The sequence below is a fragment of the Coregonus clupeaformis genome, unplaced genomic scaffold, assembly GCF_020615455.1.
Source record: "Coregonus clupeaformis isolate EN_2021a unplaced genomic scaffold, ASM2061545v1 scaf0526, whole genome shotgun sequence".
Classification (NCBI taxonomy): Eukaryota; Metazoa; Chordata; class Actinopteri; order Salmoniformes; family Salmonidae; genus Coregonus; species Coregonus clupeaformis.
The window spans coordinates 299,181-310,804 of NW_025533981.1; the positions used below are offsets into that span (position 1 = coordinate 299,181).

General features: G+C 45.9%; 2 protein-coding genes across 3 annotated transcripts; one reads left to right on the forward strand and one right to left on the reverse strand.

Annotated features, from left to right (window-relative positions):
• Positions 1-116: 116 nt before the first annotated feature.
• On the forward strand, positions 117-9,154 carry LOC121559065 (protein MCM10 homolog). 2 transcript variants are annotated; one of them, XM_041872347.2, is made up of 18 exons: positions 117-204; positions 618-669; positions 763-1,026; positions 1,238-1,441; positions 1,694-2,054; positions 2,176-2,341; positions 2,580-2,747; positions 2,876-2,992; positions 3,204-3,400; positions 4,667-4,761; positions 4,865-4,972; positions 5,194-5,546; positions 5,642-5,774; positions 5,876-6,006; positions 6,230-6,343; positions 8,374-8,519; positions 8,623-8,665; positions 8,788-9,154. In XM_041872347.2, the coding sequence occupies exons 2-18, from the start codon at positions 663-665 to the stop codon at positions 8,869-8,871; spliced, it is 2,691 nt and encodes an 896-aa protein (XP_041728281.1). In that variant the 5' UTR covers positions 117-204; positions 618-662; the 3' UTR covers positions 8,872-9,154. The 2 variants fall into 2 exon arrangements, with proteins under 2 accessions (XP_041728281.1, XP_045071751.1); XM_045215816.1 differs by having other exon boundaries at positions 1,697-2,054.
• Positions 9,155-9,974: 820 nt separating this feature from the next.
• On the reverse strand, positions 9,975-11,046 carry LOC121559074 (unique cartilage matrix-associated protein-like; the record flags this gene model as incomplete). The annotated part of the gene is made up of 2 exons (XM_045215815.1): positions 9,975-10,536; positions 10,932-11,046. Coding segments are annotated over 2 exons (204 nt in total), but the record flags the coding sequence as incomplete, so codon positions are not given.
• Positions 11,047-11,624: the final 578 nt, after the last annotated feature.

The following is an 11,624-nucleotide window of genomic DNA, read 5'->3' on the forward strand; positions in this document are numbered from 1 at the left end:
GATATGTGAGTGTAAACATATACCACCATTTTTATGGACAGGCAAAATAGTAGGTACTATTATATTTGATAGGGGTCCTTCGTTTAGCGCCAGATTTCAGTTCTTTCTCAGCAGTATTTTGAAGAAACGAAGATAGCTAGCTCAGCAGTATTTTGAAGAAACGAAGATAGCTAGCTAGAGAAGTCCCTGAAACGATCGAATAAGGTGAAAAATATAGTTATTTGCAAGAAAATGTTTTCTTGGTCACTACACAAACAGTATACAATCGACAACGTAATTATACCCCAAAGTGACATTGTTGCTGGCCGTGTGATACACACTGTCACTGCTTGCTACATTGTTGCTATCCCGGCTTTCGCACTGTGTGGAGTGGAGATCATATTCTCCATTTGTTTTCTAGCTTGCTCTACGTTTTGTTGCTAGTATAAGCATTGTGAAAAATCGGATAGCTTACTTGTTTCGATGTCAGCAGGAAACAGATCATGGGAGAGAATATACAGAATGGGAATTGTGAAGCTTTAGCTAGCCGTGTCCATAAATAACAGTTCATGACATGTCAATAAACAATTGTGTCTTCGGGATATAACTGTTAAAATACCTGTATTTTTCATTCCTAGAACTTCTTTTTAATCGGGGAAGGCTTGATCTTACAATTCCAGGAAATGGATGGTAAGGGATACAACTCGTGTGTCTGTGTTGGGGGGGCATAATCAATATATGGCTTGATCAAAACAAAACTCTATAACACTGTGTGTGTGTCAGGCGACGATGACCTGGACCTTCTAACAGCGCTGCTGGCTGAGAACGAGGCTGGAGAGGAGCAGCAGGCTAGCCAGGAAGCAGAGGACAACCTAGATGACCTGTTTGACAACGATGATGATGAAGAGGGGGAGAGGGAGGAAGAGGATGGAGCCGTTGCTCTCTTTGGAGATGTGGATGGCATTGAAGAGGAGGAAGAAGTTAAAACACAGCCGTCTGGAGGGAAGGCTCCTGACAACCTCAATAAATCCCAAGAAGATTTACAAGGTTTGTCCTCAAGGAGTTCAGTACCTTAAAATGATTATGATAGCGCTACAGCATAGCATTAACTCCTATAGTATGTATACAGTAAATTTTTCTAAAATGCAGATACCTATTCTTAAAGTATGGCAGCTTCACACGCTGTCTCCTTTGCTTTTTAATTCATGGCAGCTTTCTGGTTCTAATCTTATTTGGTTGTGTTTCTGTGTGTTCTCAGAGGAGCTGAGGCGTATGCAGGAGCAGATGCAGAGGCTGCAGCAGCAGCTAGAGGCCTCCCAGAAGAGCTCTGCAGCTACCTCTACCCCAAACAGGGTCCCAGGAACAAAGACACCTTCTAAACCTAACACTCCCTCACAGGGTCCCCCCAAGCAGAGCTCCTCCAAGCCAGTTCGTCCCACACAGAAGACCAAGCCCCAAGCAGGTATTGCTTTCATACGTTTTTTAGCCTAGGTAGTTCCATTGAGTTTCAGAATGTATTCAAATAAAATCATCCTAGACTGCTGCATATTACACAATTCTTAAGTCAAAGCTGACCATACAGGAACACCATACAGGAACACAGTAGTGACTTACTATGTCATGTAAGGAGCATCTGTGTGTAAAGTGTAATAGGCGAGGGTGGTGCCTGTGTATGTGTGTTTTGAGGCATCTCTTCATCTGTTGTTTTTGACAGTAGGAAAGCCCTCGTCTGCCCCAGACAGAGGAGACGGTACCAAGCTACAGGAGTCCTCCGACTTCACCGCTCAACTCAACAACGCTGACCTGTTCAAGCGCAAAGGTCAAAGGACAGCTCACCAGGTCCAACCCAGCACTACAGCAGCTGCTACAGACAGCAGAGGTCCATTGGTGGAGATTAAGACTCACAGCTCCTTCCAGCCAATTGCAAGCAGTAGTAAGACCAACAGTAGTGTACGTTCTTCGCTACCTTCCCAGTCCAATGCGGCTGCAGCCCTGTCCGCCGTACGACACGCCAATCCCCTTCCATCTCTCCCTAAAGACGTCGCCATCGAGAAGTACTCTGGACTGCGGCTGAGGTCAGAGCGCGCACACACACCTCTTTCGCACACACACTCATCTACCTATAACACGCATAAGCGCTACAAGGTTTCTTGTCTGAAGCTCAGATCTGGATTCTGATTGGTTCATTGGTTTCAGGCGACCACGCGTGTCCTCCACGGAGATGGATCGTAAGATGGCCGACCGCAAGCTGATTCGGCTCTCCCAGTTGCCTGAGCGCCTGGCCCGGGAGAAGCTGGAGGAGAGTGACTGGGTCACCTTCGCTGTGCTGGTCAACAAAGCCACACCGCAGAGCAACAGCAGTGTAAGACCAGAATTACCCCCGCTATACTGTATACCAACATACAACTTCAACATCTACAGTAGGTCAATGATCATTTGGTTTTATAGACATGGACACGCAGTACTCCAGAAGTATGTAAGGTTGACCAATGTTTATTAAAAAAAGTAATTGACTTGACAAGAAGTGGGCCTACCTGTATTCATTTCATATTGGTCAGAGATAGCAGCACTAAGACTTGTCTCCCTCCCTCCCCTCACAGGGTAAGACGTTCAGCATCTGGAAGCTGTCTGACCTCCATGACCTGGAAGTGTACGTGTCTCTCTTTCTGTTTGGGGAGGTGCATAAGGAGCACTGGAAGACTGAGCCAGGCACCGTCATGGGCATCCTCAACCCCAACCCCATGAAGGCCAAAGACGGATATGACGGGGTGAGTGTGTGTGTCTGTGTGTTTACTTTCTCTGTAGTGTGTGTGTGTGTGTGTAAGTGACATCCAAGGCGTTCGCACCATCTCTCTCCTCTCTTCTCCCACCCCTTCTCTGTCTCTCTCTCTCCCAGGTGTCTCTGTCAGTGGACCACCATCAGAAGGTGTTGCTGATGGGGGAAGCTCAGGACTATGGCACCTGTAAGGCAGCCAAGAAGAACGGAGACCCCTGCTCTCAGATTGTCAACCTGGTGGGTTTGCCTTTACATCCAGAAACACACACAACCTGAACCACTCAACAGCTCCTCCATCCACTTGCTAACACACACTGACCCTCAGAACCGACCTAAAGGCTGATCGGTGTCATTCATATCTACTGTATCAGTCATATACTATCACCAAATAGAGAGTAGGAGTAGGAGTGTGTAGGACTGTTCTCATGTGCTATCTCTCTCTCTACAGTATGAGTGCCAGTACTGCCAGTATCATGTCAAGGCCCAGTATAAGAAGATGAGTGCCCAGCGGGCCGAGCTGCAGTCCTCTTTCTCAGGGAAGGCCACGGGGAAGGTCAAGGGGAAGGTCAACAGCCTGAAGGAACGACTCTGTCAGACCGGCTTCCACTACGGAGGCATGTCCTCACCAGCCTGCGCTGCCGCACTGTGAGTGTGTGTGTCAGAGTGAATATTGTGTGCATGTGTGTGTTGGTTGTTCAGTGTGTTTACCTATGTAGGATATTTTTCATTTAGATGTTTCAATTCGCTAGTCCATCGAGCCATCTCCCGCTAGAATTAACGATATGCATCTTCTAGTGATCTATTGATAGGATAGGCGCCTGTCAGTCACAAAGCGAGCGACGACAGGGAAATGCAGTCTGCTTTCTGTCCCGCCTCCTGGTACAATATGTGCTCACTGTGGTTGGTTGCAGTCACATTTCTTTACACAGAGGAGGGAGAGAGCATGATGCTCGTGAATTTGCACGTCCCATGTAATGTGTAAGTGGGAACGATGAGTTGAAATCCACTTAGCCAAAATATTGTTTTCTGGCACATTCATTTATTTTCTTTTGCGTGTTTCACATAGTCTGGGCGCATAGGCTATTTACTGTGCTTTGATTGACAACTGAACAGCAAGTGTTGACTAGTTTATAAAAGGTGTCGAACTGATTGAATAAAGTAGATCTCCTATATCATGCAATGTGGTTATATGTCCATGGTATCGCATCGGACAAGTAAACCAAAGGGTTTCCTTTGCTAGGATGTCGGGGCTTGCCAGACAGTGAGGCTAAAGTGAGTGAGTCTCGTCTCGTCAGTCAGTGTAGCCTGCCCAATGGCATCGGTGAGAGAGTTGTTCATTTGGCTCCCTTATTTGCATAGGCTACTGGTATGCCTAGGCTTTTTGGCGATTATCTGCAGATCATTTATGAAAACATTTGATGAAGATGGTGAATCATCACTGCAAGAACGTAAGGTAGTGGAGAGCCTCATTCTGGTCCACATATGATAACTAGGGCCCTCACGGAATTCAGGCATTAAAATGGAATTCAACAATATTTAGAAATGTATTGACCATAGTATGGAATCATCTAAATGTATTGAACATGTGTTAATTTGCCCAAGTTGATCATAATACATGAACAGAATGCAATACCACAACACATTTTTCTAATCTGGGAGGTAAACTCAATAATGTATTCAATCATTTGGCTGTGTATTTCAGGTGGAATCAAGGCATTGGACTGTACCAGAGTCCACCAAAATAGAGCTCCTTTGGCAAAACATGTAGAAACCTGGATGGTTACTTTTTCTATTTGGCTGGCTACTCTATGTAGTTGTGGAAAACACTGCTCTAAGTCTTTGTCTGCACTGTGAGTCAGTATGTGTGTTGTTGTATTGTGTTCACGTATGTACATCTCCATTCCTGTCTAGGTCTGCGTCTGGCCCTAAGAAGCCCACCCAGACCACTCTAGGGAACCTGTTTGTGAAGGGATCAAACCAGCTGGCCAGCCAGGCCAAGAGACTGGGTAAGACTGGGGGAGATGGAGGGACTGTAACGGAGGGACTGAGCGGGGGCGAGAGAGGTTTAAGACTGGTGCTCTTTCTTAATGTGTTTGATTTGTTTTTCAGCCATGAAGTCTAACGAGGTGTCTGGCTGCTCAGACGACTTCAAGGACCTGTTATCGATGCCTACCCCGGGAGCCCTCCAACTAAAGAGACACCTCACCAAACCCCCAGGTAACTGGCTCACTCAAGCAGACCAGACCAAACCCATGAACACATCAGATGGGCGATCTGGAGACTAGAGAAAGACAGGAGATCTTTTAAAAGGACAAACTTGTTGTGTATTCTCCCTGCTTGTCAGTGCATTAGAATTACTGTATATCATCTTTCTCTCTCTTTACCCCCCCTTTTCTCTCTTCTTCCACCTTCTCTCCCTTCCTCCCTCACTCCCCCAGGTTCCAAGGGCTCGGCCGGTGCAGGGGTCCAGTCCATCTCTGCCTCTGACCTCCTGAAGCAGCAGAAACAGCAGCAGAAGCAGCTCTTAGAGAACCGCAGACGCCGGGCAGAAGAGATCCAGCAGAGGGTCCTCCAGAACTCAGGCAGGGCGGGGGTCCCCGGGGCCTCTCCCCCATCTAGGGGGGCCCTCCTGTCCCCCAAATCTGCCTCAGAGGTCCCCAACGCCACCCAGAGCCCCGCGGCCCCCCACACTCCAACACTGGGGAGGGGTTTCAACGAGGGAGATGATATCTTGTTCTTTGACCACACCCCTCCTCCACCCCTGGCGGCACACAGCCTATCAGCTGCCAAGGTAAGTGGTGCTCGTCCTATCACATGCTTTCATGCTTAGCGTACACTGTTGCGCTGTTGATTTGACTGTAGAATGTGATGTCTCCTTCTCTCTAGTTGGCTGCTCTGAAGAAGCTGAGAGGGAAGGGGGCTGGGCTGGCCAAAGAAGACCCCAACGCTGTGAAAAGGAAGAGGAGAAACAGCACTGACATCACCACCAGGGTGCAGAAGAACCTGTCCTCGCCCGATGGTACACACCTTAGCACACACACACACACACACACACACACACACACACACACAAAGAGAGTCCCTGTTCTTACCCATCCTCTGTGATCTGCCTCTGTACAGGTGAACAGTCTGGGGCCACGGAGGAGGAGCCAGCCCAGAAGAAGAGGCGGGAACAAATGGACTACGTCCAATCAGAGGAGTTCAAGAAGATCCTCAACACCAAGTCCCGCCACGGGGCCGAGCTACAGGCGGTGAGTCAGCAATTCCGTAAACATAGCAGCCTAGTGTAACTGCTCCCTTTTCTGAGTAACAGTGTAATGAATCCCCCTTATCTCTAGGCTAGTGTTATAATAGTTCCTCTCTCCTTAGGCAGAGTACCAGCTGCAGGAGAGCTACTTTGACCGCCTGGTGTAACAATGTAATGATTCCCCCTTTCCCTAGTCCAGGGATAATAGTTCCTATCTCTCTCTTTAGGCAGAGTACCAGCAGCAGGAGCGCTACTTTGAGCCCCTGGTGAAGAAGGAGGCGATGGAGGAGAAGATGAGGAACATCAGAGAGCAGAAGTGTCGAGCCGTCAGCTGTAAAAAGGTCAGTGTCCAATCAGAGGTCTTATTCACTACTGTCATCATCTATCCTGCAGTTTAAATCACCAGTTAACCACCAAACCAAACCAACGGTTTTATTCTGTTGAGTCAAAATCTACTTTATCTGGGATTTGAACCATCAGCTTTCCTTTATGGTAGTCGGATAAAAGCCACAACTCCCAACACCTCATAATTTCCCCCATGGGCCAACTAGCAATTTAGACTGGTACGATTAACGGTCCCAATGGCGTGCATACAACTAGCATGATAGCAGATCGGGCAGACGGGCCAGACTGCTCAGAATTCTAATTCACCTACTAACAACATTATTTAATCGTCCTATCAGACCAATATACAGTTGAAGTCGGAAGTTTACATACACCTTAGCCAAATACATTTAAACTCAGTTTTTCACAATTCCTGATATTTAATCCTAGTAAAAATTCCCTGTCTTAGGTCAGTTAGGATTACCACTTTATTTTAAGAATCTGAAATGTCAGAATAATAGTAGAGAGAATGATTTATTTCAGCTTCTTATTTCTTTCATCACATTCCCAGTGGGTCAGAAGTTGACATACACTCAATTAGTATTTGGTAGCATTGCCTTTAAATTGTTTAACTTGGGTCAAACGTTTCGGGTAGCCTTCCACAAGTTTCCACAATAAGTTGGGTGAATTTTGGCCCATTCCTCCTGACAGAGCTTGTGTAACTGAGTCAGGTTTGTAGGCCTCCTTGCTCGCACACGCTTTTTGAGTTCTGCCCACACATTTTCTATAGGATTGAGGTCAGGGCTTTGTGATGGCCACTCCAATACCTTGACTTTGTTGTCCTTAAGCCATTTTGCCACAACTTTGGAAGTATGCTTGGGGTCATTGTCCATTTGGAAGACCCATTTGCGACCAAGCTTTAACTTCCTGAATGATGTCTTGAGATGTTGCTTCAATATATCCACATAATCTTCCTTCCTCATGATGCCTTCTATTTTGTGAAGTGCACCAGTCCCTCCTGCAGCAAAGCAACCCCACAGCATGATGCTGCCACCCCCGTGCTTCACGGTTGGAATGGTGTTCTTCGGCTTGCAAGCTTCCCCTTTTTCCTCCAAACATAACGATGGTCATTATGGCCAAACAGTTCAATCAGACCAGAGGACATTTCTCCAAAAAGTACGATCTTTGTCCCCATGTGCAGTTGCAAACCGTAGTCTGGCTTTTTTATGGCAGTTTTGGAGCAGTGGCTTCTTCCTTGCTGAGCGGCCTTTCAGGTTATGTCGATATAGGACTTGTTTTACTGTGGATATAGATAGTTTTGTACCTGTTTCCTCCAGCATCTTCACAAGGTCTTTTGCTGTTGTTCTGGGATTGATTTGCACTTTTCGCACCAAAGTACGTTCATCTCTAGGAGACAGAACGCGTCTCTTTCCTGAGCTGTATGACAGCTGTGTGGTCCCATGGTGTTTATACTTGCATACTATTGTTTGTACAAGTGAACGTGGTACCTTCAGGCGTTTGGAAATTGCTCCCAAGGATGAACCAGACTTGTGGAGGTCTACACATTTTTTTCTGAGGTCTTGGCTGATTTCTTTTGATTTTCCCATGATGTCAAGCAAAGAGGCACTGAGTTTGAAGGTAGGCCTTGAAATACATCCACAGGTACACCTCCAATTGACTCAAATTATGTAAATTAGCCTATTAGAAGCTTCTAAAGCCATGACATCATTTTCTGGAATTTTCCAACAGTCAACTTAGTGTATGTAAACTTCTGACCCACTGGAATTGTGATACAGTGAATTATAAGTGAAATAATCTGTCTGTAAACAATTGTTGGAAAAATTACTTGTGTCATGCACAAAGTAGATGTCCTAACCGACTTGCCAAAACTATAGTTTGTTAACAAGACATTTGTGGAGTGGTTGAAAAACAAGTTTTAATGACTCCAACCTAAGTGTATGTAAACTTCCGACTTCAACTGTAATTGCGTCTTTACGGCTTAGAACACATACATATTTATCTGTGTTTATCTATGTCTTGTCTCCAGTGTAAGTACACATACTTCAAGCCTGCTGATCGCTGTGTGGAGGAGAAGCATGAGCTGCAGTGGCACGATGCCACCAAACGCTTCTTCAAGTGCCCCTGTGGACAGAGAGCCATCGCACTGGACCGCCTGCCACACAAACACTGCAGGTGAGACACACACACTACAGTTGAGAAGCACACTCTCAAACACAATGCAGGTCACGTACTACTGCGTTCATCAGGTATGATAATGCTGCGTTCTCTATTGCAGTAACTGTGGCCTGTTCAAATGGGAGAGAGACGGCATGTTGAAGGTAAGTGTCGCGTTATAGTAGGCTTGAAGTTCAGATGGACCCAAAGCACTTCCTTCTCCCAGCTGATTCTTGGTTTGACTACTACTTCCTGTTCCCTAACTGTTTCCTGTTCCTGTCCACAGGAGAAGTCGGGGCCAAAGATAGCAGGGGAGCTGCTGCAGCCTCGAGGTGGCGAACAGCCCAAGTTCCTCAACAGCATGCAGTAGCCCTCAGTCACTGACAATCACCTTCATCATTGTCTTCATCATATGAAGCGACTGCTGCTGGTGCCATTGGAGTGTCTTGTGTATATTTATTTGCATGTTGTAGAGTGCTTTTTAAATGTCCTTTTAATGTTTTTTACGGTGGATGTAATTTTAAGTTGATTATGGATTTTAAATTGCTGGGTTTTGAATGGATTCAATTGTATTTCTGAGTGAGTTGTTGTTCTCTCCTGCTGGGTTTCATGGGAATGTGCTGATTAAATCGTGCTGAGTGATTTACCAACAATCTGCTCCTTTTTCTGACTTGGGCTCCCTGGAAGAAATGGTGTCCTGTGCTATATTGTGTCCTTACAGTTTGAGGGAGTTTTTAGACACATCCAAAATAGTAACAGGAGCTGGATAAAGAGAGGATCAAGTACGCCCCCCCCCAAAAAAAGGAATGTCTGCTCACTGTTTTGCTTCTCCCAAATGTGGTGATTTAATAGAGCTTGAAGTGATAGTCTGCCTCATCAAAATGATTAACAGTCGGTTGTATTGATCTAAGCAGGTGGTATAGAACACATCCTCTGTCAACCACACCATGTGACCAGGTTATGGATGGAATAAAGGCTTAGGAACAAACAGGTACTAGTTAAACTCCCGAGGTCTGTCAGTGTCCTTTTAGTTCGACTTCTCTCCTTTCCTCTCCAGTTTTCTCCTTTCCCTCTCCCTCTCTCTGTCTCTCCTCTGTCTCTCTCCCTCTCCCTCTCGCTGTCTCTCCTCTGCCTCTCTCCCTCTCCCTCTCTCTGTCTCTCCTCTGCCCAGTGCTGTCTAAAGCTGCAGCTGTGGAATGTTGGGAGTCTCGCATGGAATCCCAACATTTATCTCAGTCTGATGAGTTCCCCAGGACTCACTCACATTTAATCATCCCTTCTTTCTCCAGCTTCCCCTCTCTCTTTTCACCCTCTCACTCTTTCTCCACCCTCCTTCAACTCTCTCTTTCTCTCGCTCTCTCTCACACACACATTTGCTTAGGAAATCACCTCTGATTTATCGACACTTACTGTAATAATAACAGAAATTCTGTACGCCAAAAAGGTACATTTTAGATTTTATGTATTGTCTTTATTGGTCTCTGTGGTTCTGAATTACAGTACAGGTTTCATATGTGATTACAGTTTGGTTACAATACAGAAAGGACAATACAGTTTGATACACAGACAGATGTGGAAGATACACAGACCACACCCAACAGTTTACCACCCAGATACATGTACAAAGATAGAGACTGAAATAAGCATGCATAGAAATACACACACAATCACAACAGCCTCCTTTTTCGAACTTGACCTGCCCCACCCAAAGTCTTTAATATAAACGCTACAAAACTGCATTTTATCTACATAATATTACCATTTTAAATGATTGAGTGTAATAGTTTTGTACGTAAACCTTTTTACTCCTAGGTGAGTGATGGTTTGGCCATTTCCCATGGTCTTGTAATGTCCGTCTGATAGGCTAGGTGTCTTAAGTGACACAGGGTCCTACCAATCACAGGCTGGTGCACTACGTTCTGAACCCCTTGGCCTATGGAGCATGCTCACCAACCGCGTGGATAACGGGGGTAGAGTCCATCATAGTTGAACTCACGCCATTGCTCTGTCTTCTCCCGTGTCCTCTCATCCTGCTCTGTGGATGGAGAGAGGAGAGCAGAAGAAGGGAGCAGAGAGAGGGGAAAGGAAAGGTTTTCTGTTTGTGGCAACCTTCAGAGTGTAGAACGCGGAGGACTAAGAAAGTGTATTTCTGTCCTTCATGTGAAACACTTCGGTTTACTTATGTGGGAGAAAACCCTTTCCAGATACATAATAGGCACAAGAACAACCACAAACCCAACAAATCCCTATACAGTCGTGTGGTCAAAGTGTTCAGTGCAGCACACTGTGTGATAACTGTGATTAGACTGTGATTACTGCAGACAAATCAAGCTGTGGCATTTACCACTAAGCGGTATAAGGGCCTGAGTTGAACCAAATGGTCAGTTATGGTTTAAACCTCATATTTGGAACAGAGTTAGTCGGTCTTACCATCGCGCTCCTCTTCCACATAGTTCTCAAACTCATTCCTCTGTTCGTCATAGTACTCCCTCCTCCTCTCATCAGCCGACAGCCTCACCCTCTGCTCAGCTACGGAGGGCGAGAGGGAGGGAGGAGGGGGAAAAGAGAGGGAAAGAAGGAGAGAAGGAATAAGGTGTTATGGTCACTGAGGTAGAGTGACAGGTCTTGTCTTAGTTACGTAATGAACCTCGATCATGTTTGCCGCCAAACTTCCAACCTGTCCTCACCTCACACTTTCCTCAGGTCACACACTCCCCTGCAGGCAGTCCAACTCTATCATACAGTTTTTGGGAGAGATACTGTACCTGTTGCTTTATACACACGCACACGCACAAACACACACACACACACACACAGACACACAGACAGGTGCTGTGTACATTGGACACTAACCCTCATTGGGGTACTCAAAGAAGTGTTAAGGTTACATCACAATATCTTGAGTACACACACAACAAGAACAAACACTCTGAATAGTAGGTTGTTTTCTTACGAAACGGTCTGTTGGAATGAGGCTTTGCAGAATGGAAACTTTCTCAGGTACTGGGCTTACTGGCTGTGTTTGCTATCTCTCTCTCTGTCTGATTCAATTCAATTCAAAGTGTTTTATTGGAATGGGAAACATGTTCACCTTGCCAAAGCAAAAGTGAAATACACAATCAA